Raw genomic sequence first — 17,899 nt, 5'->3', positions numbered from 1 at the left:
TCCTTTTAATTAATCCAAGATTTCACTGAGAGCCACAACCTCTATCTCACAGATTACAGCTTCCCAGTTTACTTCAATTACTATCTTCCACAGTTACTCGTTCTCAAGGATTAGACAGGCTGTAAAGTTTGATTTTGTTTCATGAAAGTCACAATCACACCATTTTCTCAAATGGCCTTTCTAAGTCACGGTATTTAAACCTGAGGTACACAGGGAGAAGGCCACGTGACGAGGACGGCAGTGGGGGCTGGAAGGACACAGCTACAAGCTGAGGAACGCCCAGCACTGCCAGGCACCCCAGAAGCTGGGAAGAGACAGAGAAGGGTCCTCCCCGGAGCCTCCAGAGAGGGTCCCAGCCCGCACCTCGATTTCTGACTTCTGGCCTCCAGAACTGTACAACAGTAAGTTCCTACTGTTTTAAGCCACCTGGTTTGCAGTACCGTTATGGCTCAGGAAATTAATAAAGATCTGGGTATTTCTTATTTGTGACAAAATACTCTGAAATCTAGCACTGTTATTGTCCTGGTTTGTTAGAGTGGAAGAGAGAAATTAAAATACAATGAAAGATTAATTCAGGATTTGCCTCCTTGCGGCTGATGTCTGAAAAATAGTCCAAATTTAAATTTAACCACGCAGAAAACAAAACTAGGAAATTAAGAAACTTTTAGAAATAAGTTCTTCAATATTTTATCATATTTGATAGCAGCTTTTTTTTTTATTGGTTACAAAACCTAAGCCCATATACAAAATTAGGAACACATTTAGATGCCTCTTTTGAAAGAACGTTTAGTCTTTTTTAACTGAGTTAAAAAAAAATAAAAACAATGCAATTTTTCAACACTGTTCTGAAAACTTAAAAGTGCAGCAATATACTTAGTTTCCTTTGTCTACAAAATGGCGCAATTCCAATTCCAAACTGATAAGGTCACAACAAACTGAATCAAGCAAATGCATACATATGTCTGCACTACTTGATGCTAATGTTCACTTATGTTAGTTCGCACTTAAAACACAAGAGGAAATAGGAATCGGCACAGTAGAGGCCCAATTTAATCTCAATGTGTGCAAAATTTAAAAGGTAACTGTCAGTAAGTAGTATGGAGAGTCCGGAAAAAACTAAACTGGAAGGGGTACAATTCACAATATTGAGAAGATTTGGACTTGAAGGGTTTCACCGAAGTTTGTGACCTTAATTAGCTTTGACTTTGTTATTCCTACTTTTAGGGAACACCACACAGTTTCAAAAATTTCAACTATTGTCTGAACAGGATGCAGTTACCATATGAAGCTTTAACTCAAAATTTGGATAAAGAAAAAAAGGCACAATGAACTTCAACTCAATTTTATGTGCACAAGAGTTGAAAAATCTGAGCCACCTTAAAGAGAAATTGATTCTAAAATTTATAAAACCTATAAATAATCAGAGGCCAAACCACTATATTAAAACAGATTCTCTAGCAAGTAAAAATCTTGCAGTTTAAACATACGCTTGTATCCATTTTAGATACAAGACAAAACTCACTCTTTAAAGTGGCTCCACCTTGGCAGATACATATATTTGTAATGAATGCACACCTGCTATGTGTTGTTTATCAGTGAAAACACCCCAGCTGATTCACAAAGCTCTGATGGCATCTGTCTCATCTTCATCACAGTAAATACACCCCCCATCGGATACTAAATTAGTTTAGATTTTCTATCCCTTCACATCAATGCATTGGGAAATTATACCCAGTAAACAATAGCAACAAAACCATTTCTGTGACAGCACAAATTATTCAGTTTAAAATTTTTCAAATCTATATTCTTTCATTAATAACTGGGTCAGACAATTTACCAAAAGCAAGGACTTTACACAGTAATACCAGATTTTGCAGAATTACTTAAAGATCACTGCAAATCAGGTTTATGTCAAATAACTGCAGATTATTCCTCTACACAGATCCTTGTCTGAATCTTTTAATATATGAATATGCTTTTAGAGTAGGATCTGAATTAACTTTCCCAATAGTCAAAGAATGAAGTTTTATAACACTTCTAAATAGTTGCTGGTTTGTTGCCAACCACATTATCAAAAGCACTGGTTACTAAGTAAAAAATATTTTAAGACTAAATTACAGTAAACATGAAAGCTCCACAGTTTTAACCCAATATAAATCAACCATATCCAATTATCAATTTAAAACAAAAAATATTAACTCCTGAAAGCTGAAAGCAAGATTTTTTTTTTTTAAACATCACCAATCGGTACTTTAGACCTTTGTTTTTTGTTGTTTTTTATTTGTTTTTCTCTTTATAGTCAGGGACTCTTGCTTTCAACTTAAACAGAAGTTCAAGTCCGTAACAGGTTGCAGCTCAGGTAAAATACCATGCACAGCATTTGATTACTTCAAAACAGCAGGAACACACAGGCTGAAGTGAGTGGTCAAATAGGGCTTGCTGTTCTCAAAAATTAGGTATAATGGCGAAAGCATTACCATCCATAGCTAAAGTTCTTCCTCCAACCCTGGCTTCTGAGGCAGATAATAAACACATCAATTACTGGTAGATGAAACGCAGTTTTTTTTAAAACTTATCTGTTTAATCAATAACCAAGTTTCTTTTTTTAAGTTACTTTTTTTGTGTGTCAGTTCCACCAATGAAAATCATTTGGCTTGTACTTTAAAATCTATTCTTCCACATAAAGAATATGAAAATATGTTTGTGGAGGACAATGATGGAGGCTCAGATCAGACTGCACCTCTTTAAAGTCTTCCAACGTGTATATGCATCATACCAAAGTGTCTTGATCCACAGCGCACCATTTTCCAAAGGAATATCAAGTGGGCAGCTGACATGCCACCACTATGGAATATTCTAAACTGGAGACTGCAGTTGTCAGCGTGTGGCACCAGGGAACAGGGAAAAATAGGGTAGTTGAGATTGTTAAGGAGAATTCTAAAACAGTTTAGGAAATCATGCATATGCATTTACAGTCCATGTGATAGTAACTTTTGGCAACTGCAAAGTGACTGAGACATGGCTTGCTTTAGAAGCATCAAAACGAAGAGGCATGTGTGTTTTGGAGCCTTTTGTTGTTCTTCTTCTTGTCATTTGGTAGCCATCTGGTGGTGCTTCGTATTGAATTGGGAAAGATGCTGCACTCAACTGAACTTAAAAATTAAATTCTTTTGTTTGAAGGTTGGCTGTTGGGTCAAAATTGTAAGTACCTCCTTGTGTTGCTTCAGGAATGAGGCTAGGATCTTCATCAATCTATAAAAAGCAAAAAAAAAAGTCCTTATTATGTTAAGATACTACATGTGGTATAAGCAGAACTCCTTACAAGAGTTCTATACAAATGTTGTATAATCATTCTGTATGTTTCAATCAATAAAAATATTTAAATAAATCAATAATAATATTAAGAAATTTAACAATTTATTTTTTTTTGAAGATTTTTATTTCTTTATTTGACAGAGAGACACAGCGAGAGAGGGAACACAAGCAGGGGGAGTGGGAGAGGGAGAAGCAGGCTTCCCGCTGAGCAGGGAGCCTGATGCAGGGCTCGATCCCAGGACCCTGGGATCATGACCTGAGCCGAAGGCAGATGCTTAACGACTGAGCCACCCAGGCGCCCCCGCAATTTACTTTTTTTTTTTTTAAGATTTATTTATTTTAGAGAGAGTGCGGGCATGAGAGCCAGGGGTAAGGGCAGAGGGAGAGAAAATCTCCAGAAGACTCCCTGCTGACCCCGGAGCCCAAAGTGGGGCTCAATCTAATGACCCTGAATCATAACCTGAGCCAAAATCAAGAGTCTAAGAGTTGGACGCTCAACTGACTGAGCCACCCAGGTGCCCCAAGTAATTTAATAATTTAATTAAACTGAACACACATTTAAAAATTGCTCCAACTTTTTTTACCCCCTCCCCCTTCCCTGGCCCATTCTTAAGTTTCTGTATCTGTAGATTTATTTTACCTATCTGAACACACATCATTTCTATGATTACAGTTGACCTTTGAAAAAACACCGGGGGCTAGGGGCACCAACCCCTCCCCAGTGCAGAGTCAAAAATCCAAGTATAACTTCTGACTCCTCAAAACTTAACTACAAATAGCCTACTGTTGGCTGGAAGCCTTACCGATAACAAACAGTTGATTTAACACATATTTTGTATGTTATACATATTATATACTGTATTTTTATAATGAAGTAAGCTAGAGAAAAGAAAATGTTACTAAGAAAATCATAAGAAAGAGAAAATAGTTTTTTGAAAGATTTTATTTGAGAGAGAGACAGAGAGCATGAGCAGGGGGACAGAGGGATAAGCAGACTCCCCGCTGAGTGGGGAGCCCCAATGGGGCTCCATCCCAGGACCCTGAGATCATGACCTGACCTAGTCAGATGCTTAACTGACTGAGTTATGCAGGTGCCCCAGAAAATACATTTACAGTACTGTACTGTATTTATATATATATAAAAAAACTACCTATAAGTGGACCTGTGCAGTTCAAACACTTGTTCAAAGTCAACTGTACTATTTCTTCCCATTTAACAGATTACAAATGCAACAAGAACTGTTTTGTTTTTTTTTTTAAGTAATCTCTATGCCCAACGTGGGGCTCAAACTTGCAACCCTGAGATCAAGTCTCATGCTTTACTGACTGAGCCAGCCAGGTACCCCTCGAAGACCCATTTTTGTATTTTTACCTTATAATGATGTTTCAGACACAGTATTTAAAAAAAACTGATTGATGGGGGCACCTGGGTGGTTCAGTCAGTCGTTTAAGCATCTGCCTTCGGCTCAGGTCATGCATGATCCCAGGGTCCTGGGATTGGAGCCCCGTATCGGGCTCCCTGCTCAGTGGGGAGCCTGCTTCTCCCTCTCCCTCTGCTTCTCCCCCCTCTTGTGCTCTCTCTGTCAAATAAATAAATAAAATCTTAAAAAAATAAAAATAAAAAAACTGATGGAAAACAATTATTAATTTTTTAAAATTTAGATTATTAAAAATAACTAGAAAATGCCACCTCAAGAGTATCTGATGGAAATATAGTATAAACTTGTCGTATTAATGATAAAAGGAAAATTCTTAGTAAACTTAGAGTATGTCCAGGTTTTAATGTACATGCAGGCATACCATACTTTAATGTATACTTACATCATCACCAGAGAAATACTGATCTATGATTTCAAATGCTAATTTATATATGTCTTCATTTTCATGTTGCTGTAAAACTTCAATTTTCTCCAAACCTGATAAAAACAAAAAAATCAAATAATCAAGCAGACACAAATAAAAACTGTGTTCATTCTCACCATGGAAAATCCAAAAGAACTCAGAACACCTTCTTCCCACCACTCCCCAAAGATGACAGTTTTCTTAAAAAAAAAAAAAAAAAACAGATAAAACTCTGAGCTGCTCTGGTTGGAGGACCAGCATCCCACTAATTTCTTCCTCTAGAAACCCTGAGGTACATTTGTATCTGAGGCAGACAGTAAAAAAAAAACACCTAAGCACTCCATCTGACAGATGAGGAAGCTATGGTGCAGAGGTGTAAAGCGATTTACTTCAGGTTACATGGCAAGTCAGTGACAGAATTCGAACCAAGGCCTCCCCAGAATGTTTTAGTGGAAGCACACTATGTAATTTTTTAACTTTCCCTTTGTTTTCCAAATGTTATTACTTTTATACAAGTTTTCAGAAACTTCATGATTAACTGATATAAATAGAAGGCAAAGCTTTACATTTTGAAGTAATTTCTTTTAACAAAACAATCAAATAGGGTACTTATATCTTATAGCCACAATGAAATTCGGGAACAATTTTTCAAAACTATAGAATGCCTTCATTTCTATTCCCAATATATTTACTCCATGCATCACATGCACAAGTCTATAAATTTACATCCTTAACAGTATTCTTCCATGAAATGTCTTTTTAGCTAATTTTGAAATAGTTGCATTTTTCTTTATATAGTAATTAAAAGAACCACAAAAATGGGAATATAAGTGTCAAAGATAATGGATGTAAAGTTCTTTATAAAATTATAAAACACTAAGTAAATATGTATCCTAATTATATCTCCCATAGACCAAAACAACTACACTGATAAAAAGCCAAAGAGTTACAATTCTGCATCTTAAACTCTCTGGGGTTAACTGTTCTGTATTAGACTACAATGCTAATTTTAAATTATCTCAAAATATCTTAAAACCAGAATGAGCAGTGAATTAATAGTATGAAGATCTACTTCTATGACCATAGATAAAACTCCTTAACATCTCCAGGGTAATTTCTTCTTGTTATTGAGAAAGTACTTCCAGTCTGAATATTTTATGATGCTATTGTGTTTGCTTTCTCTTAAAAAATAAATTGGGTAGTATAACTACACATAATAGTCAATAAAATATACAAAATAAAACATGACAATAGAATGAATTAATTTAAGGTTTGGGCAATTGAATACATATTTGAACAGGTACCTTTAAAAATAAAACTTTTAAAAATACATTTCATATGTCATTATCAGAGAAATAATTAATGTAATATTTCAAATCACAGTTTTCTCATTAAAATTTCAAAGTAACTTCTGTGGCATTAAGTTCAGCATGCAGCTCTAGCAATTTTAAGACTGAAGTAAAATACCTAGATGATTCTGAAATCATTAACCTTTTCCAACAATATGGAATAGTATTTCACAAAGTAAGGTCCACAGAATCACATGATATTAGGTGTAACATGAAAAAAGTGTTTTACTATCACGGATTCTAAGAAATGCTGGATTAAACAAAGCTTATGTTTCTCTCCTGTAGTGGTTCTTGAGCTTTTAATTTGCTCTCACGCACTGTGACTTCAAGAGGAGTGTTTATGTTACCTAAAAAGCAACATAAACCTCTAGGAAGGCACGGAGTGACCTTCACAACCAGTTTTTCCAAAGTATGGACTAATGCTTGCTGGAAAATCCTCCTGGAATGCTAACATAGCAAACAAAGGACAGCAACATACTTTGATGATGGAACAGCAATGTCTCCTGACAGTTTTCTTCCTAATTAGTTGTCTTTAAGGGAACTACTATTTCAGCATTCCAGTGCTCAACTATTTTTCTTCAATCCACTCTTACCTCCACATTCTTCTATGATTTCAGCTATTGTGCTTGCTTCATCACCAGCCATTATCAGAATGTTTTTCAGACCATCAAGGACCACCTGAACAACTTGAGAATCTTTCACTGACAGTAAATTACAGAATGGTGGTATTACATTCTGCTGTACAAGGTACTCAACCTAGGCAACAAAAGAAACATTTTTATTTATATAATTATCTTTCCCCCAAAAAGAACATAGCACAGGGCTTATAAACAATCAGCAGCTCCTAAACAAAAGAGTAGTATACTTTTCAGTATTAACAATCCTAATAGTTTCTCCAAACTCACTTGATCTTTTCTGCCACTTATCGTTAAGTTGCTAATTGCCCAAGCAGCTTCTTTTTGTGTTCCAAAATCCCCCTGAAGGTTAAAAAAGAAATAATTATATGAATTCTTTATTCAAAAAATCTTGGTTATATTAATGTACATGATAAACTCATAATACCACTGACCTTAGCAAGCTGATGAATAATCATAGGAATTAATCCAGCATCTATTACAGCTTGAACTTGTTGCTGGTTGCCTGCCGTTATGTTGGAAAGGAACCACACTGCTTCCTATAATTGATCAAAATACAGGGTACCTTTGTTTGAAAAATTATTTTTAATGCATTTGTATTTTTATTTTAACGTAGTTTACATATACTGTAACAACATCACTTGAGTTGCATTAGGGGGAATGCATCCAAAAAGCAATTAGGTGACACAGAATCTCTCATTTTAAACAAGTTATAAGAAAACTATTATAACCTTAAAGGATTTATAAGTCACAAACCAGGTTCTATTTTAATTTTAGTGTCAAATGTTGTCTCTTCTTCTACAATTAAAAAAGTTAACTGTAAAGTTATTTTGCCATCCAATTGTGGTTAAAATGTTAACAATTGGTAAATCAGTGTTTAGAGTATATGGGTGCTCACTATATTATTCTTGCAAATTTCCTGTAGGTTTGAAAAATTTCAAACTAAAATGCTGAGGGAATATGGGGTGCCTGGGTGGCTTAGTTGGTTAAATGTCTGGCTCTTGATTTGGGCTCAGGTCATGATTTCAGGGTCCTGGGATCGAGCCCCACGTTGGGCTCTGCACTCAGTGGGGAGTCTGCTTGGGATTTTCTCTCTCCCTAGGCCCCCCCCTCCCCCGCACTGCACTCACTCACTCATTCATGTGTGCTCACGCTCTTTCTCTAAAATAAATAAATGTTTAGAAAAATGCTGAGGGAATACAATGGAATATTATGCAGCCATCAAAAGGAATGAGATCTTGCCATTTGCAACGACGTGAATGGAACTGGAGGGTATTATGCTGAGCGAAATTCCACCTTGAGGGTCCCATGATGATCCCAAGTGCAAATAACACAAATGCTCAAGGTGAAAAACCTCTGAGGAGACTAACTGGCTGCTGAGGCTGAGTGGGTATCTATACGAACCCTTTTTCTTTCCCCCATGATACCTTCACTCAGAGCATATCAATCACAGGCCAGAACTTCTCTGTACCCACTTCTGTCCGGCTTCCTCACTTCTCAGCTCTGTTTCCAATTATGGAATACATTTAGCTGTAAAAATCACCTATATTATTGAAATTTCTACAGTAAAAATAACTGGCCCAGAGTCTAAAAGACTCTGGCTTCTTTCTTTTCATTGGAACAAATGTATTCATAAAATGCACTTTTTGACAATATGCTTTTCTTAAGAATCCAACTGTCAAATTATAGTTGAGTAACTATAGAAATATAGCTATGACACAGAAGAAATGATCAATTCTGTTGGTTTTGGGGATGGTGGCATTTCAGGCAGATAAAACTACATTAAACTAAATGCAAATCAAAACCACGAGACATCATTTCACAACTACTAGGATGGCTATGATAATAATTTAAAAAAAGGAATTGGAACCCTCATACAGTGCTTGTGGAAACATAAAATGGTGTAGCCGCTACGGAAAACAATTTGGCAGTTCCTCAAAAAGCCAAACATAGAATTACCATATGACTGGGCAGTTCTACTCCTAGATATATATACCCAAAAGAACTGAAAGCAGGGACCCAAATAGCCACTTGCATGCCAGTGTTCACTGCAACATTATTTACAACAGCCAAAAGGCAGAAAAACTCCAAGTGTCCATCAACAGATGAATGGATAAACAGAATGTGGTATATATGTACAATGGAATATTTATTCAGCTATAAAAAGAAATGAAGTTCTGATATATGCTCCAACACGGATGAACCTTAAAAAAATTATGCAATGTAAAATAAGGCAGACACAAAAGGAATTAAGTACTGAAGTATATATTTAAACAATTAATAATAAGTTTATATCTCAACTTTGAAATTTTAAAAAAGACTTTTTTGATCCTTTAATTTAGGCATTGCCTCTTTTGGTCCAATCTAATTTCATAGGGAGATTAAATTATGATCTCTCTGTATATAAAAGATACCAGCCATCCAATGAGAGATTCTGTATGTATTCTCACTTAGTGGCTACTAATTTACTGATTCTTGCTACTGCCCAATCTATTTAAATAAAAACACTGGTTATTTTATCAGGGCAGCACTTATAACAAAATAACTGCAGAGGTGATTTGAAATAATTCTCATCTTAACTACAGTGGTTTTGAAGACAATCATGATCGAACAAATAGCAACAGAAAACAAGGGGACAGTTAAAAATGAAATATACAGAGAGAAAGAAATGCACCAGTGAGACAATTATATGCCTTACCTTATTTATCTTCTCTTTTGGGTGTGATAAGAGATTTGGGAAGTGCGACAGGACATCACAGTTGAGAACGACCTGGGTCTGCTCATCGGTGCCAGTCACTATGTTGCCAACTGCTCGGAGGGCTGCCGTCTGGGGTGGGGATAAAACACTTTCTATAAATTTATTTGTTTATGATGAAGCAGATTCTATTTTTTTCATAATCCTGAGAAAATGTAAAAATGCAAGGGGTAAATGATTGATACTTACTGTATTCTTAGAAAAGTACTACATAGAACTGAGAGGCAACTGTGAATTTTAAATAAGTCTTGTAAAAAATGGAACTATAATATAGAAAAATTGTGTGAAAAACTTCTGAAAAGATTCAAAAACTAAAAAGAAATGAAAATTTAAAAAGTAAAGTTTCAAAAAAAATAAAAAGTAAAGGTTCATTTTAATAGCAGCTATTTTTAATCTATTACTAATTTAGTACCACAGAAATATTTTTTTTAAAGATTTATTTATTATTTTGAGAGAATGAGAATGAGAGAGAGAGAGTACATGAGAGGGGGGAGGGTCAGAGGGAGAAGGAGACTCCCTGCTGAGCAGGGAGCCCGATGCGGGACTCGATCCCGGGACTCCAGGATCATGACCTGAGCCGAACGCAGTCGCTTAACCAACTGAGCCACCCAGGCGCCCCCACAGAAATATTTTAATAAAGGCCTGGAATGGGCACATATTTCCATCTAGACAATCACTTTGGCAGAAGTGGAATGAATATCTATCAGCCACCTACCCCTAATTAGAGTGAGGAGAAAGGAGAGAGGAGGAAATGCAGCTAGGATGCTGCTGCAATTATTTGGAGGGGAAAAAAAAGAGTCTTGAACTAAATCAGTAGCTCTAGATACATAACGGGCAGACAGATTTGAAAGCTATAAAAAGTAAGAATTAACAGGACTCTGTAATGGAGGGTAAATGAAAGGAGGAATCAAGGTTTCAAGCTTGGCCTATGTGGTCTACTGAAAGGGGATATATAAAGAGGAGCAGGTTTGTGGGAGAAGACGATACATTTTAATTTTGTCTGGTTAAAATGGCAATGGAATTGTCATTTAGAAAAGCCATCTCCTTCTTAGAGGAGATGTCTGAGACCTCAACAACAACTGGCTATTGTCAGTTTGAAACTCTGCAAAGAATCTGGGTGAGATAAAGATTTGGAAACCAACAAAATCAGCTTCAGTAAAATAGAGGAGAAATATGGAAGATATGTACATAGAGACAGAACTGAAGCCTGGTGTTCAAGTTAACAGGTTATATAGTAAACACAATTCTATACAAGTAAGAAAAGTAAGATACTTACTTGAACTTTCACTTCCTGGTGGCTCAGAAGGGGCACAAGAAATGGCACAACCCCTGAATCAATAACCATCTGTATCTGCTCATTACCTCCATCTGTCAGGTATGACAGAGCCCAAACAGTATCTACAAGAATCTACAGAAAGTAAAAAAAGAATTACCAGTTTAGGTATTTGTTTGAATGCTTAAAATACATTAACATACCTCAGGGGTAGTGACATAAAAAGTAATTAAACTTTATGTTTTAGTTTGGTGGCAAAAATATCTGCTTACCTGATAAATCTACTAAGCAGCACAGAACTTTCTCAATGCCTACCCACCTCAGATCATTCTTCACAAATATGAGACAGAAGTCTGAGACAATTTCTACCCTAACTTCTGCCTTTATATATCAGAGAGATGAATTTAAAAACAGGCCAAGGGGCGCCTGGGTGGCTCCTTCGGTTAAGCATCCGACTCTTGATTTTGGCTCAGGTCATGATCTCAGGGTGGTGAGATCGAGCCCCGCATCAGGCTCTGCGCTGAGTAGGGAGTTGAGCCTGCTTGAGATTCTCTCCCTTTCCTTCTGCCTCTCTCCCTGCTTTTGTGCATGCCCGTGCGCTCTCTCTCTCTAAAATAAATAAATAAATCTTAAAAAAAAAAAACAACAACAGGCAGAGAAGTTTTTCTCTCTGCCCCACAAACTGAGTACCTAATAATCATAAGGAAACACTTTATATACAGAACAAGACCATATACCAGCTGCTTCATGGCTAGAAAAGACCAAAAAGATACTAGTGGTTTTCAAACATGTTTAGCAATATAATTAATTTTTCAGGCTATTAAAGTAAACAGTTAAAAGAAATAAGTTGGCATTTTAACTTTGGGGGAAAAACTAATTATTTGCAAAGCCCTTGAAAAAGGTCTCCAAGTGAAGAGCAGAGAGTATAAACCATGCCCTATACCCATCTGATTTTGCAAATAATAAAAGAAAGACTCAAGTTTGTTGACTCACTCAAAGTCAAAGAGTTTATATGTAAGCACAGATCTTATCTCATGTGAAATCTGGAGATGTTTCTTACTAAGGTATCCAAATTAAAGACATTCTGTTGCTTTAAAATAATGCCACCTGAATTAAAACCCATCTATATATCCTTCAAAAAGTAAAGAGATGAATAAAAAGAGCAAATAAAACCACATATAGGAGTGCTTGGGTGGCTCAGTTGGTTAAGCATCTGCCCTCAGCTCAGGTCATGATCTCAGAGCCCTGGGATCGAGTCCTGCACTGGGCTTCCCGCTTAGTGGGGTGTCTGCTTCTCCCTCTGCCTCTTCCCCCTGCTTGCGCGCCCTCTCTCTCTCAAATAAATAAATAATAAAATCTTAAAAACAAACACATATAGCCCACACCCTCAGCATTAGTAGGAGTCAGAGAAGACTACAAATTTCAAATTACGTGTAAGAAAAGAAAAAATTAAATTCTAGTTTTTGTCTGGGCCTCCTGCCCCAAGCCTACGTGAGACTTCAGAGAAGAGGAGAGGGGAAGAGAGTAAAGTGTTTAAAAGTAACATATCCTAGTAAAACTATCTCACATTACTGGGACAGAGACCATGTGGTTCCAAAAGCCCATGATATTTACTACTTGTCCTTTTCAGGAAAATATGCTGACACCTTCTGCACTAGAGAATGAGCTTCATTCAACTAAGAGATGCCTGAGGAAATATTTCATTGTAGATCACAGACTAAAATAAATGTGGGATAAGAGTGGAAGAATAATTTATAAATGGTATATGTTCTGAAGAAATAGAAATATTGCAACTTCAAAAATGGGAGGACAGAAGGGAGCTACGCCTGAGAGCTGAGCCCACCTACCATCCCACCCAGCACTCAGGCCTCCCTACTGAAGGGTGTCTGCAGATGTTGCATGTGTGGGCAAAGCCTGTCTACTACCAAGTCTGGCAGTAACAGGTAATAAGATTTATATAGAAACCAGAGTCGCATAACACCCAAAATGTGCAGGCTTACAAATGAAAAATAACTTGTCATACCAAGAACCAGGAACCTCTCAACTCAAAAGGGAAAAGACAGTCAACAGATGTCAATACCGAGATGACACAGATATCAGAATTATCTGACAAAGATTTTCAAGGAACTATCATAAAAATACTTCAGTGAACAATTAGGAATATATTTAAAACAAATAAATATAGGAAATCTCAGCAAAGAAACAAAAGATATAAAGAAGAACCAAACAGAAAATTTTAAATGGAAAAAGTAAGTAACCCAAATTTAAGACTCACTGGAAGGACTCACTAGTAAAATTGAAAAAGGGAAAAAAAATCCACAAATTCAAAGATAGATCAATACAAATCACCCAATCTGATTAACAGGAAAAACAAACTTCATGAGAGTTGTAGAACAATAACAAAAGATCTAACACTGTGCCATCAAGAGTCCCAAGAGAAGTGGAGCTGAAAAATATTTAAAGAAATAATGGCAGAAAATTTCCTGTATTTGGCAAAAGATAAGCAGATACAAAAATGGGAGAATGAGGCAAGAGGAAGGAGAAAACAAATAAGCTCCTCAATTATTGTATAGGTATTAGGAGTCAAAAAATATTATTAAAATCAGATAGAAGAAAAGGGCATTATAAAAGGTGTAAGCATAAAGGTAACATTAGAACAAAAACGAACCTTTTAAGAAAAAAAGAGCACACTAAATAGAAAATTAAACACTCAAAATACTATACAAAATAACGTGACAGAGTTGAAGCTAAACATATCAAACAATATGAACAGTATTAACTCACCTATAAACAAGAAAAAGATTCTTAAATTGGCTCCCAAGACAGAAGCCAGTTCTATGCTGTGTACAAGAGACACATCTAAAATTAAGTAATTCAAAAAGGCTAAAAATAAAAGAATAGTAAATAGTAAGTGGAAGTAAAGTTGAAAATCTAGATGAAATGAATAATTTCCCAGGACAACAGTTTACAAAAACTGACCTCAGAAGAGAGAGACACCTTAAGCAAGATAATGTCCATAGCAAAGATAAAAAAATCATCAAGGAACTAACCCCATGTAGTACTAACACCCAAAGTTCCAAGGGAAACACTACCATTCTTCAAAGATCAGACAGACCCAATGTTATATAAATTGTTTTAGAGCATAAAAAAATAAAGGAAGCATAATGTTAATACCTAAACATTAAAAAAAGCAATACAAACATAACATTAATGCCTCATAAAGATAGCATGAAAGTAAAACTGCAAACCAGTATCACTTATGTGAATACTGGTGTAAAAATTCTAACTAAAACATTAGTGAACAGGATCCCATACCACACTAAGAAAACAATGTATGATGATCAAGTGGAATTATTTAAGAAATGCAAAGATTGGGGGGTGCCTGGGTGGCTCAGTTGGTTGAGTGTCTGACTCCTGGTTTTGGCTCAGGTCATGATCTTGCAGTTATGAGATCAAGCTCTGTATGGGGCTCCGTGCTCAACAGGGAGTCTGCTTGGGATTTTCTCTCTCCCTCTGTCCCTTCCCCTGCTCACGTTCTCCCTCCCTCTCTCTCATAAATAAATACATAAATCTTAAAAAAAAAGAAATGAAAGATGGTTCAATTTTAGAAATATCATTAATATGTTACATTAGCAGATTTAAGGAGAAAAATCATGGTTATCTCCACAGACACTGAAAAATTCAACACCCATTCTTTTTTTTTTAAAGGGGGGAGTCAGGGGGGAGAGGGAGAGAGAGAATCTTAAGCAGGCTCCATACCCAGTGGGGAGCCTGACACAGACCTCAGTCTCACAACCCTGAGATCATGACCCAAGTAGAAATCAAGAGTTGGACACTTAACTGACTGAGCCACCCAGGTGCCCCTCAACACCCATTCTTGATGTCAACACTCAAAATAGGATTTTATGGATATTTGCTTAACATAATAAAAAACCTATTAACTTAGGAAACAAATTTAGATTCAACAAAAGAAGAGACTGATAAATTTGTTTACATAAAAAGCAAAAAGTCTGCATGGCAAAATATATCGATGACAAAAGACAAATTAGAAAAATACCTGAAATATGTATCACAAATAAAGACCTAATATCCTTAATATATAAAGAACTCTTAAAAGCTAAGGAAAAAGGACAAAAATCCGATAGAAAAACAGGCTATTTGCAAAGATTTGAAAATGGCCCTTAAATATATGAAATCATGTCCAATGTCACTCATTAAAAAAAAAAAGAAATGCAAATTAAAACTTGATACACAGTTTCTTACTTATCAGACTGGCAAAAATTAAAAATGTGACACCACATTCTATTTGTAAGGCTATGGAGAAAGTCACTTTATGGTGCTGCTGGGGAATACAAAATGGCATAGCCTCTAAGACAAGGAATTTGGGCAGTATATAACAAAATTATAATGCATTCACTCTTTGACCTAGCAATCCTGTTTCTAGGGATTCACCCTTAGGTGTATCTCCAATAATATGAAAATACACAGGATTATTTACTATGTTATTTATATTTGCAAAATTCAGGAAATAGCCTAAATACCTATCCGTAATAGTGTGTTTGAATAAACCATGTTCACAAAACAATACTGGTTGCCTTGGCCTGTATTTTAGGAGGCTGCTAAATAAAATGTAACCTTTTCTCCATCATGTGGCACCTACTACTAGCAGAAGACCACGTTTTTCTAATATTCAGAGGCCTAGAAAAAATGAAATAGTTAAGGTTTCTTAGCAGAGGTCAGTTAATAATTTTCAGTGGGATCTCCACAACAATATCTGAAAAACCGGTAGGGGAAGGTAAGCTACAGCGAAGTCCTAGGCCTCCTGAAACTGCAGACATCTCTAGTCTCTCTTAAATTTTGTTTAGTAATATAATTGGGTCTTCACTGAAAATTTCATTTTACTTAAAAATGTTTTTTATTTCATTTTTTGAGAGAGAGCGAGCTAGCACACGAGCGCGCATCAATGTGCAGGATCAAGAGGAAGGGCAGAGGGAGAGGGGGTGAGAATCTTAAGCAGGCTCCACACCCAGTGCAAAGCCTGATGCAAAACTCGGATCTCAGGACCCTGAGATCATTACCTGAGCCAAAATCAAGAGTTGGATGCTTAACCGACTGAGCCACCAAGGTGCCCCTGAAAATTTCATATTAAAAAAGTTCTACAAACTTTGAAGTTCATAGCATGTGATTATCAGGCCACTCTAGCTTCTTCTGTTTTCATCAAAGTTTGCTTTTCTCATCTCCATTATCAGGCTAACAGCCGCTCTATCTCTGATGCTTATAATTTTACCTTTTGTTGCCTTTTCCCATGTAAGCTGCTTCTGTTATTTTACACCCTCCCCCTCTACTATTCTTTTTTCTTGGTTTTCCCTTTTTCATGATTTCCATGCTAAACTACTGAACTATCTCGCTTTTACAGCCACTAATAGTCAATGAGTATACTCTTCTTCCAGTTAATCATCTGATTAATAATGTGCCAACAAAGTCTTCAGTAATCCTGGGCTACTTTTTCACTATTCATGTCTGTTTTTTCTCTACTAGAAAGCTTTAAAAGTTTTTACTTCAGCTAATATTTCAGATACTTGAAGACCGCTAGAAAGCTGATCTCTAGACACGAAATAGAAGGCATATATGCACAGACTCAAAAGACTGACAACTGTACATGGTTAATATTTTGAGATAATAATTCTGAAAACTGGTATATGAACCAAAGGAAAATCTCCAGCAACTCAAAGTCTGCCAATAAGAATATTCTCAGCTTAAAGACCTTCACTGATTTATGTCACCTCCAATAAATGTGCTAACAAATAATGTCCTGTTAGGCACTGTTACAGAAAACTGCTATTAACATGTACAGCATTTCCTAGAAGATTAGATATCAATGGAATATCTATGGAATGTCAACTTCACACATGCTTCAGAGACAACTAGGGCTGATTCAGGTTACAACTGTGTACTTATATTTAATCCCTATATGCAGTAATGGGTAACTTAGAAGACTAGGGGTACTTGCATCCTACACATTCCAAAGAAAAGGACCGGCTCTTGATTAGCTCCTTTGAAATAACCTCTGAGCTCTTGGATTATCCTGCCTGATTACACTGTATACCTGAGATCTTGGGCAAATAGCTTATGCAACAATGTGATTTTATGTGAATATCTCTTTTAGTTTGCTTGAAGTTGTGGGCCACACTGTATCAGTTTAACCTCCAGAAGGGGATGGAGACTGAGAAGGTAAGGGCAGTCATGGGGGCTGTCCAAGCCTATATGACTAACCCCCAATAAATACCCTGCACATCAAAGTTCAGGAGGTTCTGGGCTGATACGTTCATATGTGTCACTCATGGCTGCTGGGAAAATAAAGCACTGTCCTTACAACTCTACTGGGAGAGGAGAACTGGAAGCTTGCACCTGGTTTCTCTTAAACTCTACCCTCTGTGCCTTTTGCCTTTGTTCATTTTAATATTGTGAAAAAATATATACATGTTTATACATGTAAATAGTATAAATATCTATATATATAGGTGTCTGTCCCTGGCACTCTGTCCTGGCACAGAGCTCCTAAAACTCCTGTAATTTCTCAAGCAATAAGAACACTAAGAACATCTCTTGTTCTAGTATCTGCCTTTGACCCTGCCCTGACACAGGACTCCTAAACTCTTATAAATTCCTAAGTGATAAGAGACCTAGGAGCATCTTTTGTTCTATTGAGGTGACTCTGGGTGGGCTCCTG

At 36.4% G+C, this 17,899-nt stretch overlaps 1 protein-coding gene across 1 annotated transcript in view; it reads right to left on the bottom strand.

The window, feature by feature from the left end:
* Positions 1–707: 707 nt before the first annotated feature.
* Positions 708–17,899, bottom strand: part of KPNA3 (karyopherin subunit alpha 3) — a 95,466-nt gene continuing 78,274 nt past the window's right edge. Inside the window, exons 11-17 of the mRNA XM_028106889.2 lie at positions 11,173–11,304; positions 9,840–9,968; positions 7,576–7,680; positions 7,412–7,483; positions 7,100–7,262; positions 5,137–5,231; positions 708–3,252 (exon numbers count right to left, since the gene is read on the bottom strand). Coding sequence (XP_027962690.1) covers positions 3,154–3,252; positions 5,137–5,231; positions 7,100–7,262; positions 7,412–7,483; positions 7,576–7,680; positions 9,840–9,968; positions 11,173–11,304 — 795 coding nt within the window. The 3' untranslated portion in view covers positions 708–3,153. The remainder of the gene's footprint in view (positions 3,253–5,136; positions 5,232–7,099; positions 7,263–7,411; positions 7,484–7,575; positions 7,681–9,839; positions 9,969–11,172; positions 11,305–17,899) is intronic.

The sequence above is a fragment of the Eumetopias jubatus genome, unplaced genomic scaffold, assembly GCF_037043125.1.
Source record: "Eumetopias jubatus isolate StellerSeaLion01/CBP00866 unplaced genomic scaffold, mEumJub1_p1.0 scaffold_3, whole genome shotgun sequence".
Taxonomy (NCBI): domain Eukaryota; kingdom Metazoa; phylum Chordata; class Mammalia; order Carnivora; family Otariidae; genus Eumetopias; species Eumetopias jubatus.
The sequence above is the reverse complement of the archived record's forward strand: the minus strand, read 5'-3'. Positions and strand labels throughout refer to the sequence as shown.